The sequence below is a fragment of the Meles meles genome, chromosome 13, assembly GCF_922984935.1.
Source record: "Meles meles chromosome 13, mMelMel3.1 paternal haplotype, whole genome shotgun sequence".
Lineage (NCBI taxonomy): Eukaryota > Metazoa > Chordata > Mammalia > Carnivora > Mustelidae > Meles > Meles meles.
The window spans coordinates 35147559-35168040 of record NC_060078.1 but is presented as its reverse complement, the minus strand read 5'-3'; the positions used below and the strand labels follow the sequence as shown (position 1 = coordinate 35168040).

Here is a 20482-nt window from a genome sequence, read left to right as displayed (position 1 = left end):
AAAATAACTAGTTCATCTCTTGTATTGAACAGACACTGTGCTAGGAGCTTAAATATATCATCTCATTAAATCCTAATTGACAGCCCCATTAAGAATAATTTTTATTCCCATTTTACAGATGAGATGACTGAAACTCAGGGAGTTTGTCTGGGCCATTGTTTTCTTCCTACCACTAGAACTTTCCCAAGAAAAACACACTCATAATTTCTAATATACCAAAAAAAACAAAAACAAAAACAAAAAAACCAAAAGTAGGAATCTATTTTTTGTTAAAACATATATGCAAATGTATACATAATAGTTATTTACAACTGCTTTAAAGGGCTTGGAAAAATACATACAAATCACTAATTATGGCTGTCTTTGGAAGGCTGTTTAAGAGGAAGAACACGAAGGGCCAAAGAAGAACTCTTACTTTTTACTTTATACGTTAAAATTTGACATTAGGTATTACTTTTATAACTTCTTAAAAGTCAAAAACTGTAAATTTTTAAAACTTCCTAAAATTCAAAAAAGTATAAATTTTAAACTTAAAATGCCCATATTCTTTCAATCATATATGCTGCCACATGTTATGTCCTCAGTGTCATCACTCACTAAGGCATATTTGGTTTTGATTTAATGGTAAAAATATTTAGCTTAAATTATGAATTATTATATTATTGTTTGTTACAACACAGATCTGGACACACCATGCATTACAATGTATTACATCACAGCTTCTAAAACCAAGGATGGTGTTTTCTCTCTCCTATAGGATGCTGGACTCTCTTCCCCTCTCCCTGTCTCCCCCTCCTTCTCTCTCACACACAAACATGGCCATGCACATCTGTGAGCATGTGCACACACATACAATCTGGTCCCCTAAGAGGAGCATAACAAAAGGACTGGCAACAGGGAATAAGCTTAAGTAAGGACACTTCTTTACTCAATAGACATGTTTATAGAATGCTGGGGGTATATTTATTAAGACTGAAATTCTAAAATATACCAGGAAAATTTACTACTCAAAGTACTGTCACTCATCAAACTAATAATACACCATGAATATGTGGGACTCATACTCTGAAAGCAAGGATGGTAAAATATTGGGAAATTGGTTACTATAACTAATCATAAGAAAGATTAAGGGAGGGGCACCTGGGTGGCTCAGGGGGTTAAAGCCTCTGCTTTCGGCTCAGGGGGTTAAAGCCTCTGCTTTCGGCTCAGGTCATGGTCCCAGGGTCCTGGGATCGGGCCCCACATCGGGCTCTCTGCTCAGCAGGGAGCCTGCTTCCTCCTCTCTCTCTGCCTGCTTCTCTGCCTACTTGTGCTCTCTATCAAATAAATGAATAAAATCTTAAGAAAAAAAAAAAAAGAAAGATTAAGGGAGAAAAATCTTATCTTCCCAAAACCTGAAAAGATATTTGGTAAAATTAAAAATTCACACTTGATAAAACTTCTTTAAGTAATAGCCGCATAAGCGAGCGTCATGTTTAATGGGGAGATATTGAAGTATTCCCCCAAAAGCATCTTCACCATCACTAGTGTTCATTAACATCACAGAAAAAGCCGTATCATGCAAGCAGTAATGGCTTATTATCAGAAAACAAACTTTAACATAAAAGTTGTTACTAGAGAGGGGTGCCTGGATGGTGCAGTTGCTTAAGCGTGTGGTTCAACTCTTGGTTTTGGCTCAGGTCTGGAGCTCAGGGTCATGAAATCGAGTCCTGTGTGGGGCTCTTTTGTCAGTGCAGAGTCTGTATAAAGAGTCTCTCTCCCTCTCTCTCTGCCCCTTCCCACCCCCAGTTTTTTCTCTCTCAAATAAATAAATAAATAAATCTTTTTAAAAAACTTGTTACTAGGAACAAAAAAAAGGGACACTGTATAATTATGAAAGGGTCAATAAGTGAAGAAAACATAGCAATTATAAATACATATGCACCTAACAATAGGGTCTCAAAACAGGTTAAGAAAAATGAACAATACTGAAAGAACAGACAATATTATACTTTCAGTAATAATCCAGCAGAAGATCAAGAAACAGAAGTCTTGAATAGCACTACAAACCAACTAGATCTAACCAACATCTACAGATGTCTCCAGTCAACAACAGCAGAATACATTTTTTTTTTTTTTTAAAGATTTTATTTATTTATTTGACAGAGAGAGATCACAAGTAGGCAGAGAGGCAGGCAGAGAGAGTGAGAGGGAAGCAGGCTCCCTGCCGAGCAGAGAGCCCGACGTGGGACTCGATCCCAGGACCCTGAGATCATGACCTGAGCCGAAGGCAGCGGCTTAAACCAAAATTTTATTTATTTATTTGACAGAGATCACAAGTAGGCAGAGAGGCAGGTGGGGGGCAGCGTGGGGTGGCGGGGGGCGGGGAGCAGGCTCCCTGCTGAGCAGAGAGCCTGATGTGGAGCTCGATCTGAGGTCCCTGGGATCATGACTGGAGCCGAAGGCAGAGGCTTTAACCCACTGAGCCACCCAGGTGCCCCCACATTATACCTTCTTCTCAAGTGTGCATGGAACATTTTTAAGGACAGAACACAGGTTAAGCCATAAAGCAAGCCTCAGTCAATAAAAAGGGACTGAAATCCTACAAACTATGTTCGCTGACCACAATGGAATGAAATTAGAAACCAGTTTTAAAAAAATAAATTTAGTACATTTACAGCCCAGTATAAATCTCTGAGGAACACTAAATGAGAGTGAGGTCACTGGAAAGGTCAGGTGGCAGGGTAGGGCCAGAGTGGATAGGCAACAGCTCAAGGCATGTCCAACAAGAAACCCACTCTCACAACTGTGTCAGATTTAATACAGCAAGGATCTCTGACAGATGCCCTTTTACATCATTAAAGCCAATAGCTAATCAGTTAAACCCTTTTCAGAACCCTCAGCTTCACAAAATGATCAGAAGAAGTTAGTAAAACAGGCTGGCTGACATATAGGGATGGCTAAGACCTCTAGCACCCCTTTAAGGAGGCTAATGATTTCAAGGAATTACTTATTCCAGAAATCCCTGGAAATGGGAATACCGTACCACGGAGGCCACTTCAATCTTGCTTCCCCCCTCCTCCCTGACATTCCAAAGGAAAAGTAGAGACAGAGATCCACAGGTTAAATAAGGTTAAGCAAAATAAAAGTTGGAAAGTTAATTTAATTAAAATTTTCAAAGGCAAAAGTGAAACTGTATTAAGAGAGATCTGGATTTCTGATACATACAAAGTTACTATATAATTTTCTAAAGACATCATAAATTAGTGGGGAAAGTAGAATTATTTGATACTGAAACAATCAGTTCACTATTAAACAAACAAACAAAAACCAGATCTTTACAGCACTTATCAAAAGAAAACTTACAACTTTTTTTAAAAGATTTTATTTATTTATTTGACAGACAGAGATCACAAGTAGACAGAAAGGCAGGCAGAGAGAGGGAGAAGCAGGCTCCCCGCTGTGCAGAGAGCTGATTCGGGGCTCGATTCCAGAACCCTGAGATCATGACCTGAGCAGAAGGCAGAGGCTTAACCATCTAAGCCACCCAGGTGCTCCCCAAAATTACAATTTTAATGACTTAAGTATAAAAGTACTAAAGACAAATAAACAAGTATTTTTTTTAAAAAAAGAGGAAATGTTAGTAAATGCCTTCTCTCAATTCAGGATGGGGAAGAACATCCTAAAAATAATGAAGAAAAATCACAAAAATTGGTAATAGTATACAGTATACTTCATGGTTCCACCACAGTAGTATTTGTATACTTACAAAAATATAAACTGACTACAAACACGGACCTAAGCAAAAATGAAGGTTTAACAGTGAGATGAAAGGCAATGGGAAAGGGAAGGGAATATACATATAAGAGACCTTATCCTTATTTTCGCTCAGTAAGAAGTCAACAGAAAATGTCTAAAATTGAAACTTAAGAAATAGCATTATGACAAGATGGGATCAGGAGGGAGACAAACCATAAGAGACTCTAAATCTCAGGAAATAAACTGAGGGTTGTTGGGGGGGTGGAGGGATGGGGTGGCTGGGTGATGGACATGTGCTATGGTGAGTGCTATGAATTGTGTAAGACTGATGAATCACAGACTTGTACCCCTGAAACAAATAATACATTTTATTTTAATAAAAATCATTAAAAAAAAGAAATAGCATTAAAGAATGTTGTTTAAAAATACAGAACTCTACCTTCCAGAAGAAATATCTAAATATGGCTGAGAAAGTTGAAGATGGCTGCCTCTGGGATACAGGAAGAACCATGGGGAGATAATCACAATATGGTTACTGAACAACGACCATTAAAACACAAAACATGTTCGAGTTATTCACAGTCAAAGAAATGCAAAGGAAAGTAATGGGGGTTCACTCTTCCCTCCACCACATTAGCAAGATAAAAAGGGGGACTAGGAAGCCAAGTGGATGCCCAAAACCTCTCATACCCTGCCGACATTTTGACATTATGTTCCAAAGTCTTAGAAACATAATTCATGTTTATGTTCCAGTATACCTCCTCCAATAACCTATCCTATGGAAAATAATTACCTTTGTACATACAAATTTTTAGTAGCAGTATTATCTGTAACAGCAAAACTGTTAGAACATCCTACATGTTGAAAAACAAAGTCAGAGGAAATACCTCCAGCCATTTAAAGTCACACTGCAAACAATACAGGAAAAGGCTCACAACAGATTTTAAATGTAGAAAGCAACATAGCTAAGACATAGCTAAGACAGTCCTCTTTTTATTTAAATATAAACAAATACATACATGTAGGGGAAAAAAAGAGTAGAAGAACATACAAAGTTTTTAACAGTAGTTATTTTTGGAGTGTAATCTGTACTCATGGTATATCGCCCCTGAACCTTTCTGTATTTTTCAAAGTCTATCCAGTGAACATGTGTTTCTCTGAAAACATTACTCTTTTTCTGACTATTTAACTAACAAGTGGGGACACAACACAGAAACGTGGATTTTAGCCACTCACGGCATATGCAAGTACAGCAAGCATCCAACAGGTAAGGTCTTCATTAGAAGGTGGTAAGGACAACAATTTACGCTTTTCCTTCAAGAGCAGAAGGACCACGGCCCCTTCTATCATGGCCTAGGAAAAGCTCACTAGCTCGCTGAGGGCCATGCATTTGGAGCAAACAATCCCCATTCAGTCTGTGCTATTATCTCCATTTGTCAGCTGAGGAAACTGAGGCACAGACTGGACTTAGCCAGCAGAAAAGTCAGGATGCGAACTAAGTATTCTGGCTCCAGAGCCTTTTTCTTTAGAATAATCTGTAAGAGGGGCGCCTGGGTGGCTCAGTGGATTAAGCCGCTGCCTTCGGCTCAGGTCATGATCTCAGGGTCCTGGGATCGAGCCCCGCATCGGGCTCTCTGCTCCGCAGGGAGCCTGCTTCCTCCTCTCTCTCTGCCTGCCTCTCTGCCTACTTGTGATCTCTCTCTCTGTCGAATAAATAAATAAAATCTTTAAAAAAATAAAAAAAATAAAAAAAAAAGAATAATCTGTAAGCTCTCTTTCAGCAGGGCCTCACCCAATTAATGCATCTAGACGGTTTCCTCAAGCACCTGAAGAGACTCTAGCACATCTATACAAGAAAGTTAGCCTCGGGCAGTGAGTCCCAAACTTTTGCTGCACACTGACATTACCTGGAGCTTTTCAAGAAGTTCTAATGCCTGGGGTGCCAGGTGGCTCAGTCATTAGATGTCTGCCTTCGGCTGGGGTCACGATCCCAGGGTCATGGGACTGAGTCCCACATTGGGCTCCCTGCTCAGCGGGGAGCCTGGTTCTCCCTCTCCCACTGTCCCTGCTTGTGTTCCCTCTCTCGCAGTCTTTCTCTGTCAAATAAATACATAAAATCTTGAAGAAGAGGAAGAAGAAGAAGAAGTAGAAGAAGAAGGAGAAGGAGGAGAAGAGAAAGAGAAGGAGAAAAATAAGTTCTAACACCTGGCTCCCACCCCCAGCATAATTAAACAGGTGTGGCGGGGCGCCTGGGTGGCTCAGTGGGTTAATGCCTCTGCCTTTGGCTCAGGTCGTGATCCCAGGGTCCTGGGACGAGCCCTGCATCCGGCTCTCTGCTCCGCGGGGAGCCTGCTTCCTCCTCTCTCTGCCTGCCTCTCTGCCTAGTTGTGATTTCTGTCTGTCAGATAAATAAAATGTTAAAAAAAAAAAAAGATTTAAAAACAAACAAACAAACAAACCAAAAAACAGGTGTGGCATGTGATCTGGGCTTCAGAATTTCTAAAATGTTCCTCAGATGATTCAAACATGCAGTGAAGTCTGGGAACCACTGGCCTGAGTCAAATGACTTGTTGAAGGAGGGGAGGGGTAGAAACTGCAGAAAAATACTCATAAGCATATAAGCCCAACAATTTGCACAAAATTTCAGAGGTTCACAACCCCCTGAAAAGTCCTTGGACTTTAGCTTAACACATACTGGGGTCACATGAGTGGCACAGACGGCTGAGTGTCTGACTTTTGGTTTTGCCTCGGGTCGTGATACTGGGGTCGTGGGATTGAGCCCTGCATCAGGCTTTGCACTCAGCACAGAATCTGCTTGGGACTCTCTCTTCCTCTCCCACTCTCTCTTGTTCTCTAAAATGGATAAATAAATCTGTAAGAACACCACATGAACTTGGTGATCTTAAAATTCACTGGCAACTCTAAAATCTTACTCTTCAGTTGAAGAATTATCATACAACAGTTTTACTGAGTTAATTCACGGTAGACAAAGAAATGAATGTGATACTTTTTGGTTTTCTACTCTGAACCACCAACTATAACTTCAATTAGTCAATGGTTTCCTTGGGATGTGTATCTGGGAGAAATTGGGAAAGAGACTGGTTGTATAACCTTTACTTCAGCACAATCCAAACTCCGTTTAAGTAAATGCAAAGATGTCTAGACAAGTGAATGGCTGTTATGAAGAGAAAGGGGGGGGGGGGGCACCATCAAATCATCTTGGGAAACTGAGGGTTAGGCAAATTAAATATCACAACTTCTCAGGGGCTTTGAATCACAGAACATTATTAGCAGCATGAACATCTTAAAAAGATACACTTTATTTTACCTCAGAACATCACTTGGGAAGAGCCACCTTAAGTGATGTCCTACTATAAATTTTAAGTCTTTTTAGTGTCTCCTATCATAAACACTAAGAAGTTACTTAGAGGTCCAAGTTTATAGGGGCCTGTGCAACTCTTTTCAATACCTTTAAGTTTTTCTTCATGAGGTAAATAAGAGGTTGCGTAGCGTAGTGGTTAAGTGTACAGACGACAGAGTCTAGATGCCTGGGTTTGAATCCTGACTGTACTATGCAACAGGTCTGTGACTTTGGGCAAGTCCTTTAACCCTGTGTGCCCCAATACCCTCCTTTGTAAACTAAGAATGAAAAGAAGTACCACCTCATAGGCAAGTTAACTATATTTAAAGCACTTTAAATAGTGCCTGCCTCATGGTAAGTAATACAGAGTGCTGATGGTGGTTTTTGTTTTTTTTTTTGAGATTTTATTTTTATTTACGAGAGAGAGAGAGAGAGAGAGAATGCACACACACACAAGCAGGGGGCAGGGACAAAGGGAAAAGCAGACTCCCCACTGAGCAGGGAGCCCAAATGTGGGGCTCGATCCCAGAACCCTGGGATCATGCTCTGAGCTGAAGGCAGACACTGAACCACCCCAGGAGCCCTGAATTGTTGGTGGTTATTATTCATTCCTATGGAAAAGAAGATTTCAATCACTCTGTAAATGAACAGTACCACACATTTGAGAAGGAATCCTATAGCTGCATGTCTTAGCATGTTTCAACTGATAATCTTAATTACCATCTGAGTATCATCTGTATTTTGTAATTTCTACAGTGCCTCATACAGTGCTTTACATGTCAGAATTCTGCAGATGTGTGTTGATTTCATCCAAGTAAATGAGAAGCCTAGAAAGGGATGCTGTGGCTCTACTCTCCTGTGTGCCAGGATTAAAATCCAACATCTCCTGTGCACTCTTGGGAAAGGTACCTTCTCTGGCCTGTTCATCTGCCAATTTCTGTTAATAATAGTACCTATTTCTCAGAGTTCATATAATACTGTTTTGTATATAATACGTACTTAAGAGTGTTACCTGGTACACAGTAAGCACTGTTTAATACCAGTATCTTCTTGCACGTTTCTATAGAGCCTTCAAATTTAATATGAACTGTTGATTAAGCGCACTTTACAGGGTACAAAAGTACATGTTTTAACAACGTTCTTTTGCTTCTCTTGTGTATCACAGACAAAATGGGGAACTTTAAAATAGCAAAACACAAATAACGAATTTTAGAAGAGTCAAGGTACTTCCTTCAAGAGACATGGTGATATGCTGCTATGTCAGATTAAAAACGACCTCAGAAGTGGTGATCTTGGTGGTATCTATTTATGTCATTTTGCTCTGAAATTTCCAGAAGCCAGAAAAATACATACAATTTGCACCTGATCAATGTTCTGCAAACTGCCTGCAGGATTGTGTGCATACCCCAGTAAGATTTATTGCTAACCAACATGCCATGCTAAATTGAAATCAAGATATTACACAATTTTCCAATAAAGAGGTAATTTGATAAGTTGGTATAAATGCTTTGTGAGGATGTAATTGTTGGCATCGTTATATTTCAATAGCTGGTGGAAAATGAGATAAGTTGGAAGGTTTACAGAGGGTCAGAGCTCATCAGAGGAGAAGATCATCTTTTTTTATCAGCTCTAGAGAGCGCATATACAGGCTGATAACTAAACAGCTATTCTTTAACAATGGGAACAGCCACTATTTCCAAAACATTCCAACTAAACGCAGCTACCATGGGAGATTCTACTAGAACACTATAAAATGAAAGAAAAAGAATCCTTGAGGTTAACCGTCTTTGTGAATCTTGATTTGATATTTATCTTTTCTGAGTTTTTACTAAGAACTCAAAGAATACAATATATACCTACCTGTATATTTTACTTTCCAACTTTATTGATATATAATTGGCATAACACTGTAAGCCTGATTTTGTTCTTTTTAAAATAAGTCCGTTTGTTTTTCAGCCTATTTACAGTTTTCTAATTGAGGATTCAAATTTAAATAACAGACATATGATTCTTCAAAATTCTTCCGATGATACTTAGTATTCAAAATGTCACCAAAGAGCCTATCTTACGAAGTGTTTTATGTATTCCTTCCATGCACTCTGTGGGCATTGAAAGAAAGATCCTTCTCCACAACTTTAAATGCACTTCTCAGAGAACAGTTTGGATATCCAAACTCCTACTGTTCAAAACTGCCAAATCCATCCTTCAGTTAAACTTGTGAGTCAAGAAATACTAACTGGAAGCAAGAGGCAGCCCCTGTTCCTGTTCTTATGGAAATGATTCAGGATGTAATACCCTCAGACCTAGAGCTCAGGCTGCCTGACTCCCAGCCTTCCACTAGCATTAACCCCATAAACTATGATTCATTCTTTTCTAAGCAGATTTATAGACCATGTTACATCACAGCCCCCAGACCTTCAAAGATTTGCAACCTCCAATGCAAAACCTAATTTAGGCGAGGAGACCGAAACCACTGTTTGCAAGCAGAGTAAGGCACGACCACTACACACACCTCCCACCGGTGTCCTCTTCCTAATACCAAGAACCTGTGAATCTGTCACCTTATATGGCAAAATGACCCTACAGGTAGGATTACGTTAAGGACTTTGAGATGGGGAGATTATCCTGGATTATCTAAATAGCCTCAGTCTCATCACACTAACAGCTGTCCAGGTTGTGGTCAAAGATGTGACCAGGGAAAATGGTCTGAGCAGTGCAACGCTGCTGGTTTTCAAGATGAGGGAGCTGGCCAGAGCCAAGGAATGCAGGCAGCACACAGAAGCTCGACAAGGTGAAGAAACACATTTTTTGGGCACCTGGATGGCTCAGTCATTAAATGTCTGCCTTTGGCTCAGTCATGATCACAGGCTCCTGGGATCGAGTCCCTCATCGGGCTCCCTGCTCCGTGGGAAGCCTGCTTCTCCCTCTCCCACTCCTCCTGCTGGTGTTCCCTCTCTCACTGTCTCTCTCTGTCAAATAAATAAATAAGTAAAATCTTTAAAAAAAAGAAAGAAAGAAAGAAACACATTCTTCCCTACAGGTTCCCTATCTATGCGCCAAGTTTAACCCAGTGAGGCCCACAGTGGACTTCTGGCCTACAGAACCAGTAAGATAATAAATCTGCATTGTTTTAAGCCACGAAGTTTGTGGTAATTTGTTATAGCAGTAAAGAAAACTAATATACACAAAAGAAAAAACTAATACATACCATTCACCATTCACATGGTAAAGGTGAATCTAACAGCACCTCAGCCAACTGATCAAATAAGCCCCACCATAACAAGACAACCTACGTGGATCTATCTCCTGCTAGGACACCACGCACACAGTATTCTTGCCAATAACACAAGAGGACACAATCATGTAAGTACTAATTATGGGACATCCCATAAGACAATTATCCCAGACTTGACCAAAATGCCACTGACATATTACGTGCCACTTATACTCAGAAAAAAAATAGTAAATTTTTAATAATTGTAAAAAAATAATGAAAAAGTAAACCACAAAAAAACCCACTGATGTGAAAGCAAAAACGAGACGGAAAACCGTTCTCTATTAAAGATATAACTACCAAATGTAATGTACAATCCTTAACTGGAACCCAGATGAAAAACACAAGTTATTAATGACCTGGGACTATTTGGGAAAATATGGTCTAATGGATAACACTCTTGTTTCACTGTTGAATTTCTGACATGAAATAATAGTATTGCGGTTATACAGGAAAATGTTCCTCGGTATATAATTATTATCATGACTCAGGATCATAATATCTTAACATCATAATACCTGCCATTTATTTTCAAACAGCTCAGCCAAAAATTATGACTATGTGTACGTATTTGTATACACATGCAGCCAGAAGAGAAAGAACAAACGTACCAAAACGTTATAAAGAAATAAAGCGCTTACTGTACTGTTCTTTCAACTTTTCTGAAATATTGCAATTTCTCATTTACAAAGTTAAGGGGAAAATACCTTCCTGGTTCCCTACACTGCCTACCTTCCCCAGTCCCCTCCCCAGCCACCAGCAGTCTAAATGGAGGGACTCTTGTTCCTCCAACAGCCCACCCTCTTCCACTAGCGAATCCTGTTTTCTGCACCATTACTCCCATCTCAAGGCTCAATAGCTAGGGCTGAGTTTTGATGTAAGGCAGAAGCTTCCACATGGTATTAAAATACCAGTTTTTGAAGGAAGCTGACCAACTATCAAATAGGAATCAACATTTGATGTCCTTTAATACTGGCTTTGAGTGTAAGCATTCTTTGCTTCTCTTACTACTGTTTCTCTTACCCCATATAACCTTTAACCTCTGCTTCTTGAATTTCATCGTGCCCATTTATGATCTGAGAGAATCACAAGCATGGCAGTAAACCATGGACAAAAATCAGGACTGGCCACTTCAGAAACTACTACAGAAACATTCAAGTGCTGCCTGCCTCTGGCTCCCAGCCCACATCACTCTGAGTATCACAGGCAGCCCAGACCAAAGCTCACCTCCTTCCTGTAGGCCTCACTGCTGTCCATATGGCAGCTTACTGACATCAAAGAAGATGGAAGAAATTATCTAAATTCACCAGGCTAGTCCCCTTCCCTCCCTTGAACTGTAGAAGAGTCACTGATATCTCAATTACCTCTTCAGTAGTACCTTTTTCCCTGTATGCTAGGATTTTGCAATGCTTAAAAAGGGGGGGAGGGGAGTGGGGGAGGGAACTGAACTAACAGATGGAGGATTAAGAACAAAAGACCTCCCTGACAGGGGGAACAAGAGCTAAAATGTTTGTATACCTACCGTAATAGTACAGAGGAACAAAAATTGAACTTGTAAATAAAATTAAGTTGTTCTTCTGAAACGCCTGTCTAGCTACAGACAGGAAAAGGCCCAGCATGGTTTCTATGTATGTTATGCTGTTTCTAATAGAAAGGACACAATCAAGCCAAAACAAACATCTGTTAAACAGTTAAGTTTGTTAATGAAACAAAATTGCAGCTGGTTTTATCAAAGATCAAAAGTGAAGCAAATTAGAGAAAGGATGTCTGAACAAAGCTGGTTTCTAAAAAATAATGGCTAAAGAATTCTAAACCTACTTGTCAAATTAACACAAATCCTTCCTGGATTTTACTTGGACCACTGATTGGTATTTATTTTGTAGCTTTGTAAAGACCAGACTCACAGTTTATTAACACTCTCTCTAGAGCTTTTGCCTCTATAGTTCATTTTGCAGATTTTTCAAAATACTACCTTTCATAAAGCAAAAAAAGTTATGCTCCCCGTTAATATTCTGTGACTTAAAAGGCTCACATATAGAACAAAAAACAAGAGTGTACAGTCTACAGCTCCTGGAGACAGCTCTGGGAAAGCAGTCCGGCCCCAAGCAGAAGCCTAGTAACAGATTAGCGCGTTATATCATCTTGCCTTACCTCCTCTTCTTACGTGTACAAACACCCCTTCACCTCCTGAAGACTGTGAGATAAGGACACCAACACACAGATACAAACATGATTTTTTCACGGCCCTGTTAACTCAAAATGCTACAAACAAATTACATGGCTGACTCATTTGCTAACTTTGATTTAGTCAGCTAATTGATGTTTATGTACTCAGAAACATTAATAGATCTCAGAGATCAAGGTACTGGAGAAGATGCAGACTCACGTCTGAAACGCTGGCATAACTAGAGATGAACAGTTTCATCAAATCTACTGTAGTTTAAATGTGCTAGCCAAGAAAACAGTCTGTAAATTAAACAAAAAGTCGTGGGCCTGACAATCAAAATTTGCCTTGCAATGACAGAATAATGACATTTTCTCATGTATCCTTTGTACATGATTAACGCACGAAGAAAATACAGAGAACGAACAGGGACCCTCATTCTTAGAAACCTTAAAATGTTCTGCTTATTAAAAGAAAGTCTGCAGAGAAAGAATGAATAAAAATCTTTGCCATTCCAGATACAACCTGAATGAATCAGCCAACAGTCCTTAACTGTTATGTAACTTCAAAGCTTTAAAACAAAGATTTTCTTGGTACTGCAAGTATATCAGATTTGGCTCTTGTAAGTCAAACAGGTACACGGAATACAAAGGTAAATTCGAGAAAGCTGCCAAAAATATCCAATTAGTCAAAAACCCACACCCTTTGTTAGAGTCCCTGACGCTCGGAAGAAAATGACATGAGAAAACAGACATCAGAAAACAGACTGATCTACATATAGATCTTCCAGGACAGCACCATGTGTTTGTCTGTCGAAAAGGCAGCTCTGGTATCAAGTATGTCTACGATCCAAAGAGTTAAAAAGAATGTTTAAGACTCATTTTCAGTCAAAATTCCTCTGACATAATGTTGCTACTTCTACCTGAAGCCTACTTCATTAGAAGTCAAGTCCCATCTTGATCAAAGCTCCAAAGTGGAACAAGCTGTCATGCCTCAGAGTCCAACAGAAAAGACTCATTCACTCTTCATTTTATCTTTCCCTTGACCCGACTAACTAGTCTGAGACAATCCAAGTGCTCTCTCAGTAATGCCTCAACAACTGGTATTATCTGCTCACAAAAGTTCTCCTCGGATAGTCTGCTATGTGGAAGAACTACCGAAGCTTCATTACAGAAACAACATAAACTACAGTATTTTTTCCTTCCCGGACTCTGAAACAGCAGGTGTTTGATCCATCTAGTCTGCCACACTGTAACAGGTTTCTATCCGACGTTAATCATTCTATACCTGACTTTCATCCACACCAATTCCAAACTGCGGGTTACGCGAAGAGTGTATTTTATACTGTTTAGGGCTCTATCCCACTTTCAGCTGGATACACATAGCTAAGCAGGCTTTGAGAAACGTGACATCTGCAATACAAAGGACACTGATTCAAAGGAAAACTAAGAAGGTCAACAGAGAGGAGGACACTTGGACTCTATAATTAGCAGATAAAAAATACACACATTTCTGCCAAAAAGATCCAGAGTCTGAGACTATGAACAATTCCCCTAGGGCCGAGGGACTTCTGGAAGCCTGCCACATCAAAGAACAATATAGACTAGTGAATGGTCCTTCACAAAGTACAGGCAATTGGAAAAGTCCCAGAGAAAGACAAGAAGGGTCTCTCTCTAGGGCAGGGATAATGGGACTGGGGAGGCGAGGACAAAGTGGAGAAAACCGAAGAAAGGGATCTAAAAATAAAGTTCTTTTATTTATGGCATTTACACAGCGCAAGAAAGTAATGTAGGATGTACACTAATCTTATGTTTACGGAAATATTTCATACTAGTAACACTGCCAAAAGCCCTAATAAAATATCTCCCTAAAAGGGAGTGGGGACAAACAGAATAAACAACTGAACGCTCCAGGATCACAAGTGATTTTTAACACCGTTTTGTCTCTCAGCCCCATTTCGGATCATCCGTGTTCCTTTTTAAACTCATCTTTACTTTTTCCTTATAGAGAGTACCACTGTTTTTATAATTCTGTCCGAAGGCTTCTGCAAGATTCTCATAGTTATTTCACTGCTTCAAGAAAAAAACGTCAAAAGCCCTACCTGATATTAGAAGCATCTCCCCTTCCAACTATAGCAGCCTAATATGAGAGTTCCCATGTTATGTACTGTACTGGAAACAATAATATTTGATACTTAATACTATAGCCAAATATCGCCAATACAGTGAAAAACCAAGGAATCTGTTTAAAATTGAACTAAACGGATTTTGTAAAAATGCGAAAGCCCAAATATTCAAATGGAATCTTAATGCTACAAAGTGTGTGGTGATAACTCAAGTCTCTCTTAGAATATTTGACTTTCCAAAGTCCTCATAATCTGACCTAATTAAGCTTTACCACTTTTAATGAGAAACACTAATATTATCCTTTAGGAGTTCCCTCACCAAGTCAAAGATAAAGTTTTATCTTCGGTGGCTTAATTCATTTCCATATCACCTCACCAAAGAGAGCTTTCTTAAATAACTACAAAGAAGTTATGCTAAGGAGCCAGTGTGGTAATATCCAATTTGAATTCTAGACTATCAGAAGATGTGCAATTACATTTCAGAAAAGAAGGAGCCCTTCTATTTTAACGTGCATTGTATTCCTTCTAGCAGCCATGCATAGGAATGATGATGTTAAATCTAATTAGACACAGATTTACTACTTTCCTTACTGCTTTCCCATATTGCTAATACTATAAATAGTACCTGCTTCAAAAACTTTAAGAAGCTCACCGCAACTACCAGATTTAAAATGCCAGAAATCTATTTGTTGAGGGAAAGCTGCTTTTGAGCACCTAAGGAAATGAAGAGATACTTTTACTGTTAATGAAAAGCCACAACTGTTGACCAGTATACAGCCCAGCGGTAAAGGATGTCTGGAGTCACACTGTCTCCTCAGCATTTTGGCTTCACCACTGAACAGTTCCACCAGTGATCTTGAGCAAATTACTTAGGCTTTGAGCCTCAGTTTTTCATGTACAAAATAAGGAAAATAATCCTATGGCCCTCACAGTTACTGTGTAAGTCAAGGAGATAATAAATGCAAAGCACTTGTAATACTGCCAGCATTTAAGTATTAAGAAATGTCAGTTATTATTTTTACCATTTTGGTTTTCATTTTCACAATTAAATGAAGCTACTCAGCAAAAGTTACTAGAATAACAGCTTCTCTGAGACCTCAGTTGGCTAAATTGTGAGAAGACTCCATCTCTGTACAAACAGTTGGACCATAAATGTCCTCTCACAATACAACACTACAGACTTGTAGCACATCAAGAACAACGATAATCTGCCCTTTGAATATAGTAGAGAAAGTCCTCTATATACACAAATCCATAGTGCAATCAGTCTACATTCAGATCCACGTTCAGCACCTATAAAGTAACAATAATCAAAAGCCAACAACTAGCACATTATGCTTTTAGTGTAAGAAACAACAAATATTTTCTACAGTACTAAAATATTCACATTGGCTGTTTGACATTTTGGATCCCTCTGAGAATCTGATAAGACAAAAACAAGACATACAAACAAAAAAACCACAAGAGACCCTAACCTTAGAAAAACATGTGGATACAGATGACTTTATATCTATTTCTGGGGATGTGTGACCTATCTAGCTCAAGCTCATTCATAGGCCCAGGTTAAGAATCTCTATTACATTTACTTAGAAATCTACATGGTTGTAAACAATTTACCACTTGTAATCTCAAAAGCCAATATTACATTTTCAAGGAAAAATACTATTGCAATATAGAATACAAACAATACAACTGCTTATGATCAAATTGATTTGGTATGATTTTTATTAAGCTTTATTTGTTCTTTTCTAAGAATTAGATTATGATTAAATCGCTACACAATTGATCTCCAAATTCCATTAAGTAAAAATTTTAGGACACATTTTCTCTGGTTTCCTTGTTCGAGGATGATGCTAACTGGACAATATAAAAAGATCAGCATCACAGAGCAGTAACAATTGCAGGCTAAGCAATAAATTACTCTGTTCTCAATCCTAGATACTTTCAGACATGAATTTTCCTTTAGACTAAAAATACTTCCATACAGATGCTGCATGAAAAAAAAAGGTAAGGTTAGCAAGAAATGATGGGCAAGGTTAAAGAGAAGAATAGGAAAGGGACTGTGGAAAATTTATAGTGATTTCTATCACAAGTAAAGATATCCCCTAGATCACAAAGTTATTGAAACATACAATTAAGGTGCCTAAAGCTGCCGGAATTAGTCCATGTACCTGATAATTATCAAACCTTAATATACCTCAGGGTAATGTACAAGTTTTAAAAACAAAGATACCCAAATCCACCAAGAAGTGGCTCTACATTCCCTTAAGGAATTTGCCCATGGTGTGTAAGTGTTTATAAAAATATTTAATGAGAAACAGAAGTGCTTAATGTGGCTCTGTCAGACACAGCAATTAGGAGTTGAGTCACTCAATGTATTTTTTTGAAACAAATGTTATTAAAAAAATCTTTCTCTGCAGGTTTACTTCTTTCTTTATGCCCATCTTCTCACAAAGAATTGAGGGTTGGTTACAAAACACAGAGGCCACCAAAAGATAAACGAATCTGAGGAAAACTAATAAAATTAAAATACGATTAAGAAATAAATGCTGGGGGGGGGGGGCGCCTTGGCGGCTCAGTGGGTTAAGCCTCTGCCTTCGGCTCAGGTCATGATCTCAGGGTCCTGGGATCGAGCCCCGCATCAGGCTCTCTGCTCAGCGGGGAGCCTGCTTCCTCCTCTCTCTCTGCCTGCCTCTCTGCTTACTCGTGATCTCTCTCTCTCTCTGTCAAATAAATAAATAAAATCTTAAAAAAAAAAAAAAAGAAAGAAATGCTGGGGGGTGCCTGGGTGGCTCAGTGGGTTAAAGCCCCTGCCTTCAGCTCAGGTCATGATCCCAGGGTCATGGGATTGAGCCCTGCATTGGGCTCTCTGCTCGGCAGGAAGCCTGCTTCCCTTTCTCTCTCTGCCTGCCTCTCTGCCTACTTGTGATCTCTGTCTGTCAAATAAATAAAATCTTTAAAAAAAAAAAAAAAGAAAGAAAGAAATGCTAGGGTTTCGATTAATCTGTGGAAGGCAAATCACCTGGTCCTACCCAGTTTCTGGAGCTAGGATTCCATCAGCTTAAACAATTGAGGGAAGCAGAGGCCATCTCAAGTGCTGACAGTATCCGGAAGAGGAAAAACAAGCCATTGGCTGCACAACTTTTCTTAACACTTGTGTCTCCATCACTTCTAGAAATGTAGTCAACACATACCACCACTCTTTCTAACAACAGTGAAGGCCTGAATGTAAACAGTTTGCTGTTGCTCTACTTTGGTTTTAGTTTGGGAGGTAACTTCAGTAGCTTTGAAATGAAACAAAAATCTTACTCCAATACTTAAAATTGTTGCGGTCACTTAAAGAGAAATCTGTCACGTGTGTGTGTGTGTGTGTGTGTATGTATCTATATATTTATGTATTACAGAAATAACGTAAGATCCAGAGAAACAAAAGAGTATAAGAAAGATACAGTATGAGGCAAAATGAACATTCACTTTCTCCCACTGAGAAGTAGACAACAATAAATGACTTTAAATAGGCAGGATTTGGGTCACATATTAAAACAATTCCAGGGATGCCCAGGTTATGAGTATTAACAACTAGTCTACAAACATCTTCTCTGAAAATAGTAATTAAAAATTTTATTAATTATACCTCAATAAAGTGGAAAAAATAAACTATAAATAATTTTAAATTTTAAGAGCAAAAAATACATGATAGCCTTTCTTAGATTCTTTTAAATATATATGGTCCTGCCTTGATGAAGGAGGATTTAATTTATCTATCCAGGTCCCTTCAAGTACTCACCAATTAGTTTAAAAAACAAATCACATCATCACATTAAACTCTTAATCGACCAGTGAGGAAGCCCTCAATACACAGTAAAACAGTATAGAACCATTTATATCATAAACAATCGATACATTTTAAAATATGGAAGCCTGCTTTTAAGGTAAACAGTTAACTTTATTCAACTTCACTTCAAACTTTTGTCCATACAAAATTTAACTGAAACTGTGCACGTCAGATAGGCAATATTTAGAATGTATTAACCTTCTCTTCACTTACCTGGTCTTTCTCATGGGGTAGAAGACTGACAGGTGGTAGCGAGGATGGGAAAGCACTGGGATATTTGGGAGCCCCTTTGCCATCTAAGCTTCCGTAATTGACCCTGTACTGCGGTCCATCTTTCAGTAATCTCCCATTGTTCACTGCGCGTTTAGCCCCTAGTCGCAGCCGCTGCTGAAACGCTGGGTTGTTGGTGGTGCCTGTGAGATCACTTTGACTTCTGAGATACTTCTCGATGTTCTTCAGTGAGGAGCCATTTGGTTCCTCAAGCCCTTCAATTGCTCTCCTTAAAAGTTTATTCCAATCCACATTGCGGAGATCATTACATGATCCCCTAGACCCCTTGGTTGACTTAGGAAAAGTGCCTGGTTTAACTGATGAAAAGCGCCCAGGGTTGTCTGGGTCCTTATAGGAGGCAAGGCCTTTGTTGGTGACTTTAAGAACTGAGCCATCCTGAACACTGAGTTCCAGCTGCTCAGAGACTGTCTTCTTATCCAACCCATGGGAAGTGCTGACTGCATGGCAGATTCTCTCTTCAGAGGGCCTTTGCTTTTGCTTTTTTATTTTTTGTATAGCTTCAAGAATCCACTCTGTATAAAGTGGGTTTGCAAGTTTTACCATGGTTGACAAATGACTTCTTCAATACCAAAGTTACCCATAGAGGTTCTTGTATTTAACAGGACTTGAACATTTGAAAGTCATTTACAACTCAACAAACGGGCAGAATATTCCAGACCTTATTAAGCAAAACCTCACAAACATCCATCCTTAAGAGATTAAAAACAGGACACACAGGCAATGTTGATAGTTGTCTTATTTTACCAACAGGAAAGACTGCATTCTCCCGAAGAACATCTTTAACAAGGAAATCAAGACCTTAAAGGATAAAAAGGGGGAATAGCCTCTTAATAATGGAACTTCTAAAAATGAAAAAGACTCTTTAGTATTACTTTTAAGATGCAAAAGGACCACAGAAGTAATGACAGGCAGGTAATTATGTAACAAAGCCACAGTGACTATATTTCCTAACCAGAAATTGGGTCATAGTCTGAGAAGGAAATTTTTTTAGGATTTTCACTTGTTATTTATATGAAGTCATTTATGGGGCATTTAAAAGATCACACCTAAGTTACTTATTTAATGGATTAATCTTTATTGAAATTAATAAAATTACATGAGTGGTTCAAGATATATGTCTATCATAAACATAAAACCAACCTCATAGAGTAAGTCTATAACACAAAAACTCTGATGAAACTACAATGACCCTTGAACAATGCAGGGGATTATCAAAAAAATCTATATATAACTTGTGACTCCCCCAAAACTTAACCACTAATAGCCTACTGTTAACTGGAAAACTTACCAACAATATTAAGCAGCTGATTAAACACGTTTTGTGTATTATATGTATTATACACTGTATTTTTACAATAATGTAACCCTGAGAAAAGAAAATATAAGAAAATCACAAGGACAAGAAAATACATTTACAGTACTCTATTTGTCCAAAAAAAGAAAAATCGAAGTGTAAGTGGATCTACACAGTTCAAACCCATGTTGTTCAAGGGTCAACTGTCCATTAACCTTTGTTCAAGAAATCTTAAACTTGGGAGGGAAAAAAGGCAATAATCCTCATTCTTCTGCTTCAGCTAGATATTGTATTTCCCAAGTTTCACATGTAAGAAAATTTCCCATCTAGCTACTTCTTACAGAATCATATCTTCCCATCCCTTTGCAAAGGGTCTGTGACACTCTCTAATCCACAGGCT

General features: G+C 38.8%; 1 protein-coding gene across 5 annotated transcripts in view; it reads right to left on the bottom strand.

The window, feature by feature from the left end:
• The window catches only part of KAT6B (lysine acetyltransferase 6B), a 189235-nt gene that overhangs the window by 154585 nt on the left and 14168 nt on the right, over positions 1 to 20482 (bottom strand). For 4 of the 5 annotated variants that reach the window (XM_046027127.1, XM_046027126.1, XM_046027129.1 and 1 more), the window contains exon 3: positions 18711 to 19586. In XM_046027127.1, coding sequence (XP_045883083.1) covers positions 18711 to 19331 — 621 coding nt within the window. In that variant the 5' untranslated portion in view covers positions 19332 to 19586. Of the gene's footprint in view, positions 1 to 18710; positions 19587 to 20076; positions 20156 to 20482 lie in introns of those variants that run through there. The other variant, XM_046027128.1, reaches the window with a different exon arrangement.